General features: G+C 41.4%; 1 protein-coding gene across 5 annotated transcripts in view; it reads right to left on the bottom strand.

Annotated features, from left to right (window-relative positions):
• DOCK9 (dedicator of cytokinesis 9) overlaps window positions 1-18,174 on the bottom strand; it is a 134,248-nt gene extending 116,074 nt beyond the window's left edge. For 2 of the 5 annotated variants that reach the window (XM_075045930.1, XM_075045933.1), the window contains exon 1: window positions 17,892-18,174. In XM_075045930.1, the coding sequence (XP_074902031.1) occupies window positions 17,892-18,005 (114 nt within the window). In that variant the 5' untranslated portion in view covers window positions 18,006-18,174. Of the gene's footprint in view, window positions 1-103; window positions 268-526; window positions 657-17,891 lie in introns of those variants that run through there. The other 3 variants (XM_075045929.1, XM_075045932.1, XM_075045936.1) reach the window with 2 other exon arrangements.
• Between the last annotated feature and the right edge of the window lie 1,034 nt (window positions 18,175-19,208).

Genomic DNA, 19,208 nt, shown 5'->3' with positions numbered 1-19,208 from the left:
TTCATGTCTGTACATAGTAGATGTTAAATAAACACGGTATCCTGTTTTCAGTTTAGCTTTCAATTAGCAGACAAAATTATTAATGAAACAAGTTTGTATTTACCAGGGATGAATGAATCAATATTCCTGAATCTTCATTTGGCAAGCTGAATGCTGTGTATTCAAGGGCATTGTTTTCCCCTTGCTGTTTGCAAATATAACCACAGTTTCTCTCAAAAACTGTACGAATGCCTTTAAACAGAACCACACTTGTAGTGCAACCCATTCCAAATCTGTTGAATTTTGCATTTCTAGCAGCCCTGATTGCATTTGCAGAATGTCTTCTTCCTTTGCTCGACTCGAATAATTTTCCTGTGCTTCGCAGAAATATTTCTTTGCACAATCTTCATTACGTCCGACATTTAGTATGTTCCTCGACTAGAAACCATCAGCTACTGAAATGTAATCCTATTTGCTTAAGCCAAACACTGCCAAAAATCTAGCCGCAGAAGACAAAAATCAGAGGGTGATGAAAAGCAAAGGATACCTCAACTGTAGAAGATAGAAGGTTTTCATCATGTGCTATACTCCGCAACAGAGATGAAAAGATATTCCAGAGGGTCAGGGAAAGAGCTCCTATATTTCAGAGATCCTTAGAACATAATCAAAGATGAAAGGAAACTGCAAAGATACTGCTGCAGTTTCTGCTGCCAGCCACAAAGAATCCTCATCTGCTGCAAGAAAGCACTCTCCCAGAATGCTTAGCACAGAGTTCGTACTGGCAAACATTTCTTTGCTTGACCTATATGTGCTTTTTAGTGTTTAAAACAAAAAACTTCAAAATAAAACACTCAAAATATGAGAGGAAAATTCTTAAATCACTGCTGCTATGGACCCCCCCCCCCAATGTGTTATACAAATCTACTTCAATCAAATCTATATGTTATCAGCATGCTATTATCAGTTCAGGCAAACCACAAGGGAGCTGTCTTTACTTTTTCCTTTCTTCCTCTCATGCAAAGTGATCAGTCAATTCCCACCTGCCAGAAATTGACTTTATCTAGTCCTTGACTGCAAATAGTCAATAGTCATAAAAAAAAGAGGGGGGGTGGGGGGTGGGTGGAGAAAGAACACAGAATGAAATTTAAAATACATAAATTTCTTGGGTTTATAGTGAATCACACCTGTACTGACTGAATTTATCACTACAAGATCCTACTCCACATACTGTACTGGTATCTGTCATACAAGTATGTAAATATCTTTGATGCTGAGAAGAACTGTCAAATTTTTTTTAACTACTTTTAAAGCCAAGGAATTTGCGTAAATAACTGTCCCAATCCACACCATAGCAGTATCAATCACCCTGTCAGAGATTGCTGGTCAGTTTTATATTTCTGCTAAACTGAAAGCACGGAGATGTATTTACTTACCAAATTGTAACACTGGATGGAAGGGTGAACTTACAAACTCAAAATTGTTGCAGTGGAGTTAAAACAAGCTTAATTTAAAGGACTTAAGTGAAGCATGAATAGAGGGAATAAACAGATTAATGATGTCAGCTACAGATTTGCCCCCATGCAAATTAACTTATCTTGCATGCTGAGACATTCAAAATAAATATTTAAGATTTATTAGCAATTTTCCCTGACATCTGACTAGTTAATACAACTCAGTATGCTTTTCATTACATTTCTAACCTAAATACACCATAATGACATGCAGGCACATTGATTTAAAAAAAAAAAAAAAAAATCATTATTTGACAGTGATCCAAGTAGTTCCTGCCAGTCCCAGATTCTCAAAGGCAGCAGTTAGCACATTCCATATATTATAAGAAATACAAATTGTGTTACGGCAGGTCTGTTAATAAGGAATACCTTTTTGCGGGGGGTGAATAAAGAAGGTAACGGTGAAGAATTTGACGTAAATTCTACTCTGAAGGGCAAAGATGCTTCATACATAACCACAAACCTTGCAGAGCAATGTCTCTGTACCTTCTTCTGCCTCTCTACCTATCCTACCCTCTTTGAAAACAAAAAGCAGGTCAGTGAGGGAAATGCTTTGCTCCATTCACTAAAGTTGGATAAAGATATCCTTGCAAACGTGTAAGGGAAAAGAGTCATGAGAATTACCATGGAAGGCACCCCCAAAAAATACATTCAACTTAACTGTTTCTAATGCAGAAGCCTACTTCATTCCCATGTGGAATGTAGGATTATAAAGGCCCAACAAAGTTCCATTTCCAAATGGGATATCAACAGTTAAGAGAACATTAAAAGAAAGCACTGTTTAGATGGGGTTTTGTGCAATTTCAGAGACTTCATACTAGGAAATGTTTCTAGAAACAAAACAAACAAACAAAAAAAATAGATCATGCCTTAAGAGAATATGAGAAAAGTAAGTCAGTTTACAACAAATTATCATGCACTAGACAGTTCCTTCAAATACCTAGAGAATGACCTCACTTTCAAAGCACTAGTAAGGACCTGGAGAAACAGGAAGACAGAAAGATTTCATCTGGATAGACAAACACATGACAAAATCATAGACTAAGTCAGGTTGGAAGTGACCCTGGGAGGTGTTCCAATTCAAAACCAATTAAGAGCAAATTTAATTCTGACTATATCTTGAATAAATTTAGCATCACGTTTCTACACTATTTTAGAAAAGACAACTGAAACTGACTTGGATCAAGACAGTAGTAACAACAATAACATAAAAAGCATTCCAGATAGAGCTTGGAAGAGAGATAAATATGGGGACAAGAGGGGTGGGAAGAAACCACAGGGAGGAGCTTGACCATATGCTTAAATATTAATATTACAAGAAATCTGAATAGTATGCAATGTAAAGCAGTCTGCCAACAAGCGGACTTCTTCCTAAGACATTAATTTGGTGCATAGTGCAAGCTTACAGCTTCACTAAGATTGAAATTTAATGATTCCTGCAATTGTAACAAGCAACCACACTGCAAAAGCAGTAAGCGTCCAGACAGAAATGTGACACAATGTAATATTATCCATTACAGTATTACATCTCAAAGTGAAACAGGAGGCTGGAAAAATTCTTGTAAGGGTCTGACAGAACTTTCTCTACCAATTGAAGAGAGCTAAAAGACAGCTTACGGTAGGTAAAAATCTTTATCCAATGGTAAAAAAGCAGAACAAGAAATTAACATATGAACAAGCCCAGACTGTACATCATATGAACAGCAAGCTAGATGTTGCAAACTGCCTTTAGCTGAGCCTGGGTTAGGAAAGGTCTTTTTCCATAAGGAAGAGGTTAGGGGAGGAAAAGGAAGGCTGTTAAGAGGAGACATCACTAATGCCTGTCTTCTCTTGGCTTGTGAAAAAGGGTCTGCACCAGAATGCATGCAGACTTAGGAAGAGCTATGTGAATTAGTATATATTGCAAATATGACATCCCTAAGCCAAACCACCTGTTTATATGGGGAGCAACAGGCCCCTCCTTGCTATATACACTATATTGAATCTGTACTGACTGCACTATGAGATTCCCAAAGACAAAAAAGATTCATTTAGTTATGTTATCTTCAAGTTGTTTACAATCATATCTTTTTGAGACATGCTCTCTTGGACAGGTAATAAAGAAGAAGCTCTAGTTCGCCTCCAAAAAATTGTTGGGAACTGTTTAACAATACAGTTACACAATTGCTTTAATGGTCTAACCACCAGTCCTCCTCTGATTACAGTAAATGCCTAATAATCACATTTTGCTTGGGAACTGGAGGACTTCAAATCAACATGTTAAGCAACCCTTAGACAACCAAATGAGTTCCAACAAGCATAATCACACAGGTACAAACTAAACATGTGTGCTAGAAATCAGACAGTTCTAACCAATGTTTCCAAGTTTCCATTTGACATTGGTTAACATTTATGAAGATGGAAGTCTTTAGGGAATCATTACCTGGGTTGATTTTAAAACTTCAGGGGATCCTATGAAATTTTCATTAACAAAATGAGAACTTATTAGAGGCACCTAGACAGAAATTGAACAGTTGAGGGAATACAGATCAAACTAGGGAGACCTTCAAATCCAATGTGTTACTACATACAACATGGACATTCTGCCTTCAGACATGCTATCACTAAAGCAAAATATTTCATAAAGACACAGGCCCATATCTGCCAGAAGACATACTTCAGGCAGGATTCAAGCATCTAGGTCCTAACATAAGAACCACAAAAATATCTTTAATCTCTTAAAACATTAGAAGTAGGTACTTAAATTTTTACCTACAAAGTTGTCCTTGATATTTAACATGCCCAAACTGATGTCATCTTGAGAGGAGCGAACATCTGGTTCCTTAGACATCTTAACACATCCTGACTGAATTCAGCTTTCCACAAAACATTACAGTATTTGTAGGTGGAGCACTACCTTCCATCTGGCAGCTGCCTGTGTAGCAGCTCAGAATGCTAGAGATGTGGGCCTAAAGCCTCCTCAGCCCGAAGAGATTAAAAACAACATCACTTATCGCTCTTTGGAGTGCCTTAACAACCAGATGATAGTATATCAAAGCCAATGTACTCACTTCTGCCTGATAAAGCTATGCTGCAGGAAAGAACTAAAGACCCAATAACCCTGCAAGAGGGAAAAGAAGTGTATATAGAACAGTTCATACTTAGTAGGAATGTTCCTGGAGAAGAGGAAGAAGAATATTCAGGTGCTGGTTTCTGCCACAAGGACTGTTTCTGCAATGATTGCTTCATGCAAATTTCACAGAAGAGCTTTGTCAGGCAAATCTCTTCAAGAACTCATGTTACTTTGCAAAGAAGGAACTGTGTTAAAAGCTGCTTTGTGGCCACAACAGTGAGTTTTACCCCATCTTGAGAGTAAAACTCTTAAGCACTCGATTTGTCAAAACTAGTGCAGAGTGTCTGTTTGGATATGGATTATTCTTAATAACCCTTATATCCACTTTCCAGAATGGCAAGGAGGAGGATACTGGCAACTACGGGGCGGTCAGATTCACTCCAGTCTCCAAGAAAATTACGACACAAACCCTCCTGGAAGCCATTTCCTGACATATAAAGAGTAAGAGGGTAGTTCCAAGTAGACAACATGGATTTGCCAAGGACAAATTATGCCTCACCAACCTGTTTGCCTTCTGTGATGAGATGGTTGGCTCTCTGAACAAGGAGGTAGCAACGGACATTGAATAATGTTAGCAAAACAAGGCTTCTGACAGTCTTCCATGACACACTTGTAGCCAAATTAGACAGATGTGGTCTGAATGAGTAGATAAGGATGACATCCTGTTGGACAGCAAGTTGAACATGCTGAGCAGGCTTCTCAGTACAAGAAAGATACTGACATATTGGACTGAGTCTAACGGAGGGCCATCAAGATGGTTTAGGGGCTGCAGCATACGATGTATGAGAAAAACTTGAGACACCTTGGATAGTTCAGCCTTAAGTGAAGGCTAAAGGAAGATCTTATTGCTGTTTGCAACTACCTAATAGGAAGGCAGAGAGAAGATAGATCCAGACCCTTCTTGAAGGTACAGTCATAGGACAAGAGGCAACAGACACAAAATATTCCATTTGCATAAAAGGATTTTTTTTTTTTTTTTTTTTTTTAACCATGAGGGTTGTCAACTACTGGGGTTAAAGTATTTCCATCTTTGTGGATACTAAAACCAGATTGGCATAGTCTCTGAGCAACCTGCTCTAACCAGATCTGTTTTGAGCAAGGGATTGTATTAGGCAACTTCCAGATTTTTCCTTTCAACCTGTATGTTTCCATAATTCTGTGGCACTACACTGGATAGCCACATACTAACCACAGAGACAGAGAAAATCTCAAAGGGAATTCCATCGTTCAGAAGACAGCCAGTATGATTACTCCAGGAAGTAGTCTTGAGAATAACATGTTTGGATTCCCATGTAATTTTGACTGAGATTCTGCATGCTTAGCAAGGCCATAGGAAGACATTTGCATCCAACAGAAACAAAAAACTACTGTGACATTAGAAACCCTAAGTATACCACCAGGCTGAAGACCAGAGGCAGTTTATCATTCATACGAGATGCCCCTAATGTCAAAGATCATATCAAAAGTAAAAAAAAAAATAATGCTTATGAAAATTGGAGCAAGATATAGTTCTGTCATCTAGTCAAGGAAGCTGTCATAGCTGGCTAATACCGCAAGTTTCTCTTAATTGACAAATAAGGAAATGTTTGTGTCTATTATGCCTTTTATATATTTAGAGAAGTGGGAAGGAGGCATAAGTGATGCAACCCAAGAAATGCTATTGCAAATCTTGAATACACGGTATTATGTATGTGCTGATGGAGATGCACACAAATTTAAAACCCTGCTAGTTACAAAATGCTAAATATCTTAGCTAATAGTCTTAGGCCACATAGTTGAGAGCTGCAGAAAGGTCAGTCTTCTCACAAGTCCATTTTTACATGAGTAACAATACATTTTCATCCACAGATGAGCACTGGGACCTGCCAGTAAAGCATGCATCTTAAGTTCAAACTTAACTAAAGTATACCTTGGGGATAGACATACCAAGAATAATCCAAAGAACTTTAGGAATTTGTCCAAGCCAATCTAAACTGAACAAATGAACATTTTTTGTAAAGTGTGAGACACAAAACACCTAGCCCTTTTAACTTTTTTACATTTCAAGCGGTAACATAGGATTTCTAGTATTGAAATATGCTCACCGGACTCCATCTAGTGGTCACATAACTTTCAGCTTTCTGAAGTTGAAGTGAGTATTCTGGGCTCTTAAATTTTGATTGATAAGAAAACAACAACAAAAATTTATTATTATTAGAGAGCTACAGAACAAGTTGCTAATTATAGGGTAATATTTTCAGAAACACAGATGAAACCATGCCAGAATAAATAATGGTCAACAGTACAGCAGACCAGACAAAAAAATGTTAAAACCCAGTTTTTGAGCAATCTTACTGTGTTCAGAGAAGAGCAGCAGAAACTTCAGGGCTCACGCATCCTTTTATACTTTTAATCCCTCTATGGAGGTTATTCAGGTTCAGGTCTTTCTCCTTCCTTTTGTTCCTAGTTCAGGCAGGAACAAGCTCCAACTTCCCCTCCAGCAGACTATTAGCTGCCAAAATATTATGCTGGAAGTATTGTCCCTTGAACTTTACCAGCAAGACTGTATACAGTAGGATTATTTTTTTTCCTATTAGAAACCTCACACTTCATGTGAGGAAAAACTTACTGGGTCATGCTGTATGCTCTGGCTCAATAATGTTGTATATTAATTTCTTCCCAGCCATCTAAGGCCATATACAATACCAGGCAAGTATCTCTGAGGTGGTAACAAGCCTGGCAAGCAAGAATCCCAAGACGATTTCTGAAGGAAACTAGAATAGCAACCTTCAAATAATTATGATGTGTGTCATCTCTTCATTAACCTGAATGCTCTTTTTAAACTTACTGACGTTTGAGGTCCAATATGAATTTAAAATCCCTCTTGGACTAGCAAACAGTAAGAGTGAAGCCTCCTTGAACATTCCTTAAAGGCAAACATACTACCATGATTTTCAGCTAAACCACCTACTAAACCAGATGACATTACATTGCACTAGTATTAGTGCCAGTGCATGCAAATATGCCTGGCAGAAAGAGGTCTGAAATACCACTTCTCATCATCACTGTACTGGGGCAAGTGAGAAACAGGCTAGATGAGGTGACTTTCAATCTTATTTTCACAAAGCTTCAGTTCTGTATTATTCTATTGCTTGGCTGTAGTCACTTACAACCATGCCTACAAACGAGCCTAGAAAGGCATCAAGTGAAGTACAAGCAGATTCTCTGTCAGTGTCAGCGCCCTGGTGAAGAACAGTACTACTTCTGAAATGAAAGGATATAAAACCCATTATGCAACATTAAAGAACAAAGAGCATGAAATAGCATTAGCAATGCAATCAGACTGGAAAATGGACAACTACCTTTCCATCACCTGAAAACCAAAGCCTCTCTTCTATATGTTAATATCCACAATACTAGCTAGCATTTGCATTTCACTTGATTTCTTGACAAACCTGTTAAAATGAGACCATGAGCTATCTTACTAGCCTTTGCCTCTCCCACTGAAAAGACCCAGCTCTTTCTGTGGAGCTTCTGTTTTTCTTATTCATGTATGTTTCAGTACTCCTTTCAGCGTATGAAGGGCAGCTGTGCCTTGGGTAACTATTAAGGTAGCAAGATTGTCTATCTTAATGTCAAAACACAAATATCCAAAGGCAGTGGAGGCTCTGGACCTGCAAGCTGAAACCAAATTAAATGTCTACAAATCCAGTTACATTGAATTCCAGGCTCCTGAAATCAACTACATTTCACTTAGATAACACAAAAATTGCAACGTATTACATTCTGCACTGATGTAACCAGATATTTAAATGCCTTCTCTACTTAAAATTATGCAAGCATTACTCATTCTGAGTATAACATGTAGTCGCTTTTTGTTGGGGGATTAATTTTATAGTAGTAAAAACATAAACCCCTGTCTTACCTCTGAATTCACCAAATAACTCCTTCCCATCCACAGAGTACCTGGAAGTACTACAAGCAGTTTAGTCCGCGCATCAAATTTCCAAACCTAGATCAGTATCTGTCAACATGCCATCTCTTTTTAAGTCAATAGCTACACCTGAGTATCAAAAAGCACCCAGAAGTACACAAAGCAGCAGCTAAGGATAGCTAAGGATTATTTATTTACACTGATGGATCTATATTACAGGCTTCCCTGTATTCTAGCAGCTCTGGATCAGCATTACTCCTCCTAAGCTTTGCTATGACTACACTTAAATCTTTATTTTTTTTTTAAATCATTGTGGGAGGTTCTTGTTTTGTTGGGGGAATAGTGGTGTTTTAAAGCGGGACTATTTGATTTCAACTTGTAGGGACTTTAACTTGTTTATACACAAACCTATTCACCCCTGAAAATTTCAAACAAGTTGAAAAGAGTGAGGTATCATTTTGAAAAGTGAATGGTTTTGTTGATTTAGTGTCCCATATTTTTTAATTTCTAGTATTATTTCCTAGAGTCATCACTATAAGAAACTTTTTCAAGAGTACTACAAAAGCAGTTAGGAGAAAAAAAGCCAGTCTAAACCATGTTTCCTTGACGTGCTCTGAATTATAAAGTTGTAATTTCTTCCAGAACTACCAGCATTGACAATATTGTCCATAACAAAGTCTACTTTACATAACCTTTCCACAGAAATCCTGTGAATCAGATTTTTCAGACAATGTTCAGCCTCAACTGACTTATTTCTTCCTCCTCATTGTCTCAAGATAGAAAAATGATCCAGAATTTTGATGTTCTTTCTTACACATCAATTCCAGGGGCTGAATAACAAATTTCCTTCTTAAACTACCTGACATCCTTTCCTTCAGCTGGTGAGCAGAAAGAAATTCTAGCTGGTCCTCTAATGGGAACAGGCCTTTTTATTCAGAGAGCTCCCCAAAACAAAGCTTGGCCTGGGCCCAGAGGCTTAAAACTAGAATTCCAGATAAGGACTGGATTTACGCTGACACTAGCAAGTACTCCAGTCTGAATCAGCCTGTCTGCTTGCTTCCTCAGCACACAGAGCTAAGATTACTTTGTTCTTAAAAAGCAAATTAACACCTTACAGAACAAGTACATGGAAGAGTCCAGTTCTAGGCTCCCCAGCACGAGAGCCACGGACATACTGGAGAGAGTCCAGCAAAGAGCCACAAAAATGATGGACTGGAGCATCTCTCCTATGAGGAAAGGCTGAGAGAGCTGGGACTGTTCAGCCTAAGGAGAAGGCTCAGAAGATCTCATCAATGCATATAAATACCTGAAGGGAGGGTGCCAAGGAAGACAGAGCCAGGTTCTGCTCAGTGGTGCCCAGGGACAGGATCAGAGGCAATGGGCACAAACTGAAACATGGGAGGTTCCCTCTGAACATCAGGAAACACTTTTTTTTACTGTGAGGGTGGCCAAGCACTGGCACAGGTTGTGGATTCTTCATCCTTGGCGATACTCAAAAGCTGTTTTGACGCAGCCCTGGGCAACCAGCTCTAGGTGGCCCTGCTTGAGCAGAGGATTAGACCAAATGACCTCCAGAAGTCCCTTCCAGCCTCAGCCAGCCTGTGATTGTGTGAGAGAACCACAGCACCCCTTCACACCACATGCCTTGGAGAGATCTTCCCTGCTGCCTTTTTTTTTTTTTTTTTTTTTTTTTTATTCTGGATATGCACCAGTAGCCCCAAGGCAACACCACTACCTTAAACGGAGCACTACTCACAGAATGGAGTGGTTCGTTTCACCAACCTGAGGTGCCAGATCCAGACAGAGGTTTCAACAAAGGCTCTTGATTCCTTCTTTCTCATATTTCCCTCACTTGAACTGCCTGTGCCTCCAAACCAGGCAGCAATCTCTGGACACAGCAGGAGAACGCAGAAGACAGTATCTGGATTCCCCATTCCTCCTCTCACATCTGATTCATGGGGCACAGATGAGGAGATGACAAACTGTTCTAACAGACACAGTTATTCATCCTTACACCAACAAAGAATCCCATCCCCCACCCCAGCAGTCAGATTAAGAATTTTATTTTCCTAATGTTTCTGCAGCAAAGCTGCTCTTTCTCTCAACCAGTCACAATGGGAATGCAGTAGAACACAACCTCAGCTACAGATCTTGGATTCCTCTGACCAAACCTTTGTGCTCCAGAACAGTTTTCTTCATAAAACCCCCTTCAGAGCTTCTGCTCAACTTTCTGAAGACCTTTAGACATCTAGTAAACTTTTTTCCAAAGCAGAGTCCATTGCACCCATGAAATTCTGGCCCTCACTTTGTACAAGAAATCTCGTCCATAACATTAACCAGGTTGGTTTTTAAGGCCTCTGAGACAGGTTTGTTGTTGTTTTTTTAATATTACAGGAAGTCTCTATGTTGAGAAAATATATGCTCACTTTTATTCTCACAAAAAGAACTTTAAGGCCCTTTACAGAAAAGAAACCCAAAAACCATAGCTTTCTCATGATGCGATACCTACCGCTATTTCACAGATTATTAAATTTAAGGTATGAAGTACATCAGTGCCTCTGGAGTAAGACAGAATGTAAGCCCCCCATCACAAACCTATCTATCCTCTAAATTAAGGTCTAGAATAAGTTACATGCTCAGAATTATTGGAGTATCTTCTCATCTTTAGATATAAGTTATTTCAAAAATATTTCAATGAGAAAGGCATTGTGTAATACATGGACTACTTGTGCAACTTTATGCCTTTTCTACCTTGCATAATTAATGCTTTTCATGGACACAGACAACCTAAGGGGGAGCAAGTAAGAATGAATTTGCCTTCACCCTCTTTCAAATACAGGAGTTTTGCCTTCAGTGTCTACCTCAAGTGAAGTCAACCTCAAAATCAAAACTAAACACTAGCTAAGGAAGAAAGTTTTATGTACTTTTTTAATATATAGTGTTTACTTTTTTTTTTTTTTTTTTTTTTAAGATCATTGTACTAGGTAAGTTCTTCAACTGCCATCAGAAATTTCAGGTCTAAATAAGAGCTTCCTGGACACCACTGCTAAAGATGTTACACCCTTTCTTTAGCTCCATAAAGAGCCACTGGCACCGAATCACCTCTAACAGTTACAGAAATTATTAACTAAAAGCAATATAAGCAATACATCTCTCAGAAAGACACAATCAAGCTTCCTGCTACCTGGAAAACGGAACTCCCCTTATTTGCTTCAATGACTTACCAGTAATTTTTCCTTACTATTTTAAAGTAAACATGCACGAGTTTGGCAGAATCTTAAAGTTACCACAAAAATACAAATATATAGCAAAACTGCCAAATTCACAAATTGTTGAGTTTGCACATACATGCATAAATCCGATGGTTATCTAATCTCAGGCACACACTACTCACGTGCAAGTGGCCACTCAGTCTAATAACCATACATGCTTAAAAGTAACTTGAACATCTATGCCTATGCAACAGGAAAAACAGTTGACATTAAAGGCCTGGTTTTGAAAATGAGCAGAAGCACAATGCAGCATAACCAAATGACTATGTTATAAAACATATGTGTTTTAAGTTTATTGCACAAGACCTTCAACATGGGGAAAAAAGAAATCAGAGAGTTGTGAAATTCCCAAGTTTCAGGTGTAATGAGCTCTACTTCCATTGAGATACAAATATGTGATCCTGATTGAGTATTCAAGGGCATGAGTAGGAAGAAGAGAGGAAAAAAGAAGGTATAGTGTGGTATTCTGTGCTGCATGAGAGCTGCTGCCACCAAGAACTGAAAGCCCAATCCAGCATCAACCTACATCTGACATTTGCTGTATTAGAATTAACTATTTTAAAGCATCTACTCCTCTATTTTAAACTTAATTATCCTTATCTAGTGGGATAGAAAAAGTTCCAGAAAATAATAAGGAAATAAGGTGCAGCTACTGGGAATGATGATCTTGTTGTTGAATGGTTAAACGTATTTTTGCTCACATAAAAATTCAGCTGTCCTGTATTTTTCCCCCCCTCACATTCCCTTTCTGAACAAGAAGCTTACTCACATTTAAAATTCAAATAAGTTTAATGGTATTTATTAGTAGAAACTTAAGTGCTATAGTCCAGACTCTGAATCCTCACAACCACAGAAATGTCTATCACACCCAGTAAGTTTTCTTAGCAGTATCAGACTTGCCAGAAATAACACGTACTATTCTTGCTAGTGGTTTGTATCCAATCAAAAAGATTTTTACATGCGCTTTGCTGAAATAAAATTAGCACCTTTATCAGAAAGATCTTATACTCTGGCAATTTTTATTTCCTTTAGGAAAGGTGAGTGGTACATACCATCAACTAACTTCTTCAGGGTTGAGTATCAGGTTTTTTCCCCCCAAGTAAAGAGAAAGTTCAACAGTTCAGAAAGTGACTGAATAAGCATTAGCATTCGCATCAAGTTCCTCCAGGATGAGATGTGTTGGGATGATGTTCATTGTCAGCAACGCTTTTTCCTTTAAAATCTTGAGTGTCAGTTATTGTCTCCCTGCTTTTACTCATCCATTCATAACAATTTACTTCTTCCAAATTTCTTAACGTATACAATTTCACATTCCATTTACAAAAAGCTCAAGCTTTATCTGTGTTTCCAGCTTTTCCGTACCCATCAGCTCTAAAAGATCCCAGTCCTCCCTCATCCCTTCAGCATTACATACCACTTCTGAATTCCTGCTTTCCTAAAGCAAGCCATCAACTATGTCTTTCTACACAAACACTGCAACTGAAATCTCACAGTTAATGAGGTTCCAAATACTCCATTCATCATATACAGAGAAGCCACTTTGCAGAAAAGCACACAAGCCCTCTACGCACAGGGCTTATGAAAGGATACAGCAATAAGAAATGAAAATACCAAACCAAAATGAATACTACATAATCCTCCCAGTAACTGTATTCTTGGAAAAACACTGTGTTAAAAACATTGTAATAGTATAGCATAGAGTGCACCTATCCGTCTTTTTTATGGAGTTGAGATTCACAGAAAGCAGAGATCAGGATTGTAAAGACAAAGCTGACGTCCCATTAAAATCAAGAATAAGTCTTCTTTAAAAAAAAAAGAGAGAGAGAGAACATCAGTGAGTTTGAGATCAAGAGTCATTAGGAGATCCAAGCATTGTCTTTATGATATACTGATTTTCTTCCACATCTGAAAAGCTGAATTTCTACAAGAGTTTTAAAACTCAAGAGCTTTACCAGGTACCCAAAGTTAACATATAAAGCCCAAGGCTGTATTAAGATGTGATGATTTCAGCCTTCAAATACTCAAACCTATTTTATACATCCAAATCAAAAATGAAAACTGCACAGAACAATCTGAGATTCACTCAGATTTCCTCCTGTTTTCCCTGTATCTCCAGTTTCTTCTGTACGATGTTAATTTCAACACAGGGGAAACAACTTTTGCTGCATTATTTGGTATATTTAAACATTTTCATCATCTGCATATTTGATAATGTCATTTTATTGACAGCTAGGCAAAAGCAAACCAAATCTGGTATGCCAAACATTCTCTTAATTGCTTATTATCTGTAAGTGTCAGCTTAATTTAATATAGGGTGGAACACATTGTTTTGTCACTGAGGTAACTTATCACTAACATATCATTGAACAAGACACCACATATCCCTCCAGCGGTGCTACTGATCTGTATACAACATGCTTTGGGCAACTCATCACCACTTAAAGAGACCTCTTCCAATTATGTGTAATACTAAAATTGCATTGAAAATTGCTCTTGGTAAGATTGCTGGTTTAAGAGACAGACTTGTCATCCCTCTAGTCTTCTTCCCCAGACATAAATGTATTCAGGTGGCCAGAGGCATCACATTAAGTCACATGGCTAGCCTGAAGTCAAAACAACATCAACAATGCACAAGACGATATTCAACAAGGATGCTACTGTCAAGCAGAAAATAGTAAAAACTGAACCCGAATAATCAAGATAATATATTGTGTGTCTTCTACCACAGTGAAAAGCTGGTTGCCAGATAAGAAGTTTTCAGTTCAGCCAACCAAACGGTACTTGTTGGTTCAACAAACTAAATCTAACAGAAGGAATGTATGAGACGTCAAATGCTGACAAGGTAGCTTGCTTCATTCTGTGATGAAAACTAGCTTGGCTAACCACATCTGCTTAATGTTTTTTTACTACTCAGCTGAGCTATTTAGTCTGTCAGTTGGCTGAAAATCTCTGACTTTTAGTTCCAATGAAGAGTAATCTGAAAATTTGAGATACGCACCTACTGTCATGCTGTTTTCAGTCCTGTTTCATCAGTATGATCCTAGGAACATTTATAAAGCAGAAAAGACAAGCATATTTTAGAAATATGATCCAATAAGCCTCATTTAAAGATGGGAAATGCCTTTTTTTTTTTTTTTTTTAAGTCTAGTGATACATTGTTCACAGTAAAAGTGGATGGAACTGTTAAACAGTAGCAACAATAACAAGTTAAAGAATCTATACAACCTCAGAGGTATTAGCGGTTCACTTTTATCTGTTACTGTAAGTAACGACTGGATGATTTGCATCACTGCTCAGTACATTCTGCTGCAGAGCTGTACAGTCAGAAGCAATATTTGGTTCTACATATCTGGACAAATCGCCCACCAAGAACGACTAGTTTGAAATCATTCTTTCCTATCTCTGGGTTCTACACTGCAAGCTTGTCCAATGGAAAACAGCTTCTGCATTTTTTTGGTATCAGAAAACTTCAGTATTTGTTCATAAGCAACTGATGACAGTAAGACCACATTAGTTACCAATGCTGAATGATGTTTTAAGCAAGACATTTTGTTGACAACCCAGTTCAAAAAATCCTGGTGGGGTGCTCTATCAAAGAGCTTTGAGAGGCAGTTTAGGAAAGAAAGTGGGTCGTCTTTTCTTCAAAGCCATGCATCTGAATAGATTATTCCACAACCACTATAATACTGGTAAGAATCCTATGTTCATCAGGTCAGCCTAAGAGATTTTTCAGATAATAAAGCCCAGAAACTCCATCAGCTAAGAAACAGGTCAATCTGTCAAACATATAGGAGTAAATATTTTTAAGAAGTGTTTTACAGAAAAAAAAAAAAACCAACCCACACACAAACCAAAAAACACTATCCCCCTAAACACCTCCTTTTTCAAAAAAAAAAAAAAAAAAGTACAATTTTATTCCAAATGCTCAACAAAAAGAGTTACAGTACATTCAAAGGAGGAAGACAAGGTAAAAAGGTAAAGGTAAACCTGCAATCACTAGCCTTTTATTTCATGATTTAAACAGTATGTGATCAGGAAGACAGGAGTTCAGTGACAAAATGAACAGCATTTATGACAGTAGGAAAGACATAACAGCAGGGGCAAAATATGGCTGAAACAGGAGGGTGAACTTTAGCACAAGATTGTATGGGAGAGAGATGAGACTTTTGCTCCATGCATCAAGCTAACATAAAAGAACCACAAACCTGACATGAATGTTAAGTTGCCATGAATGGCAAGTGACTATTTTTGTTTTCTAAAATAGTGATGGAAGACCTTAGCCAGAATAAGGTTGAGCCAGTACGCCACTTCCCACCATCACTTCTTTCACCTCCTGAAAATTCTGCAAAATATGCTGTTGTGGCAAAAATACCTGGAATATTAGTGAATACCATCCTATTATGTACTTGGACAACCTGAATGGATTAAAGAATCGGATAAATATTTTCCAACTTATCTCAAGGACACTAATCATAACTGAATTAGGAAAAAAAAACTTCTAAAGGAGAAGGCGGGGAGGGCAGGGTTGACGTTTACTGCAAAAGAAACATTTATTTGTGTCACAAAAATACCTAAATCCCTTTCATGCTTCCTCAATATGAAAAATATTTTTAAATACATATGTATCCTTCTTCCACTCTCCCCAGGAAAGTTTGATCCCTGGAGAAGTGTTAACATATATTGGACATTCATTACACGTATATGTGCCTGCATCCTGTGGAAAGCTGTCAGTGTTCAGGTGGATCCCGAACTATGCATATTACGTCTTCTATTATCTATTCTGTGACCCACGGTTAAATAAAGACTAATTTAATTTTAGAGCCATCGTTTTATTAAAGAAAGGTATTTGTCTTTGTATTACAGCTACACCATTGGTTACTCTCGCAACACGTAGCTATGACAAGACAAACAGTGTTCTGCCAAGCAGTTTACAAAAGTTAGACGTGACCATACTTAGCATTAGCAAGAGTGAAAAGCAAACAACAGATCGGCTTCCAACATCAGGAATCCCAGCACCAAAAACTCTCTACTTACACCGAGTTAAGGGCTTACTAAAACATTCCCCCCGGAGATAACAAAACCACACAGAAAACAAATGCATGCCATGAATAAGAGCCCCAAGAGAAAAGCGCTGAAAAATCTTGCTGGGGCTGTTTAAGATGTCGTCACCTGGGTACAGCCAGGCCAAAAAACCCATACTCCTCTCTCTCTCGGTCCCAGCTGCCTCAGTTCACCATCTAACACCTTCACACAAATCTACTTTCAGCAGTTTAAATTAAATTAATGCACCCGATTGCAAACTGGCAAGAACAGCTACCATGTGCTAGCACAGCACAGACAGTAGGGACAAACAACGCATTAAAACATTCCTACTACACTTGCCAGCGCTCATCTTTCATTCCGTACGACGCAACAACAACAAAAAAAAACACAAAAAAAACCCCGTGGGTTTAGTTGTAAAGCCCGCAGGCGGTAGCAAGACGAAAAATCCCTTCTGCACCCCTGCTTCCACACACACGAAAGCGCTTCAGCCGAGTCAGGCCAAGCGCCAGCTGCACCCGCTCCACAGGTGAAAGAAGAGAAAAGGAAGCACACGCAGGCCCCTCCACCGAGGCAGCGGAGAGCGAGGAGGGGGCCGCTGCCTCCCGCAGAGCTCCGCTCGCCCTGCCCGTCCCGCACCGCCTCACGCTGAGGAGAACTTTGCCGCGGGAAGGGCGGGAGCGCCCAGCCCAGCCCAGCCCAGCCCAGCCCGCCGGCCGCCGCATCCCATGGCGCCCGCCTGCCCGCTGGCAGCGTCCCCGCCCGGCCTGCGGTCGCTCCCGCACCTCACCCCGCCCGCAGCAGCCTCCGGGGGAGGCGAAGAGCCGCAAACCCGCCGCGGAGCCGCGCCGACCTCCTTCCCGCCCCCCCCCCCAGCCGCCGCCGTGACAGCCCGGGCGGGCCCGGGAGGGATCAAAGGGCCCGTCTCCTCCTCCGGGGCCACGGCCTGCCCCTCCCGCGGCCCCGAAAGGCCCCGGTGGAGGCTCCCCCACCCCGGCCAGAACCCGCGGCTCGGGGCCCCCCGCCGCCGCCGCCGTCCCCTCACGGGCCGCCCCCTCACTCACCAGAAGAACGGAGCCGCGCACCACCTCGGAGACGCTCTGCCGCAGTTCGGCCGCCGTGCCGGGCTTGCTCAGCGCCCGCGTGAACTTCCGAGTCTCCGGGGCCACCAGTGCCATGGCTGCCTCCGCGCTCTCTCGGGCCCGGCCCGGCCCGGCCCGACCCGACCGCTGCCCTCACGGCCCGGCCGCTGGGCGGCCCCTCACACAGCAGCGGCGGGAGGGAGGCGGGCAGGGCGCGAGCCCCGCCGGCGGCTGCCGCAGCCGGCGCCGCTGCCTCCGGCAGGTAAGCCCCTCCCCCGCGGAGCCGGCGCGCGCCGCGCCCCCACCCTCCACCACCTCGAGACCGCCCGGGCGCCGAGCGCGGAGGCCGATCGGCGCGGGGGGGGGGGGGGGGAAGCCGGGCAGAGAGGGGCGGGGCCGCGCGCGGCCCCGCCCCCACCTGTTCCCGCGGCGCCTTATCCGATTGGGCCCCCCGTTACCTGCCCGGCTGCGACTCCCCACCCTCATTGGCTTAGCGCGGACCCGAGGCCAAGGTGAGGGGCGGGGTTCGATTGGAGCCGGATGTTCCCGCCTCCTGCCGGGCAGGCGCCGCCCTCACAGCGGGGCGGCCTGTGGTGAAGCGGCGGAGGTTGTGGCGGGCCCCGCCGTGAGGGCCCCGCCGCTTCTTCTCGGCTCCGTTGGGACCCCAGTCAACGGCAGGTCGGCGGCAGAGCGCGGCCGGAGCAAGAGGTTGTCGCCTCTGAGGGCCGGGGGTAAACACGGCGCAAGCTGGGCGGGCTGCAGTGCGGTGCCCTGCCTGCCCCTGGGCCCCCCGCCAGCTGCTCCTGCCTGTACCTGTATCTATAGATACACGGACGTGGGTCGGCACCGGCACGTGGCGTAGCGAAAAAGTTAAAAAAAAAAAGTTGGGAAATGGTAGCGCTGCTCGAAGCTTCTACGTGTTCGAGGTTTTCCTTTGTATGGTTTTCTTCCCGCAAACGGTTTCTGTCTGTGGGTGAAGTTGCACGCGTGTGCTCGGCTGTGTGAAAGTGTGCGTGGCTATAGCTTTTTTTTAATTGCTGTGAATGCTTTCCGAGAGGCTGGCTAGCAGTACTGTTAGCAGGGCTACAGGCGTTAGGCACCTTACGACTACATTTAAAAGCTTGGAGCAGTTGAGAGCATTAGGGCTTGCACACCTTTATCTTCTCGGGCGTCTTTTTATATGAACTAAAACCACTTTTCTGCACCTGAATATACAGCTTACCGCTGATGGAGGGAGCCACCGTGTGCTGTGGACAAGGTGGGGTCAGGTGGGAAAAGATCACAAAGTGATTGTATTTG

This window comes from Buteo buteo, chromosome 14 (assembly GCF_964188355.1).
Source record: "Buteo buteo chromosome 14, bButBut1.hap1.1, whole genome shotgun sequence".
Taxonomy (NCBI): domain Eukaryota; kingdom Metazoa; phylum Chordata; class Aves; order Accipitriformes; family Accipitridae; genus Buteo; species Buteo buteo.
The sequence above is the reverse complement of the archived record's forward strand: the minus strand, read 5'-3'. Positions and strand labels throughout refer to the sequence as shown.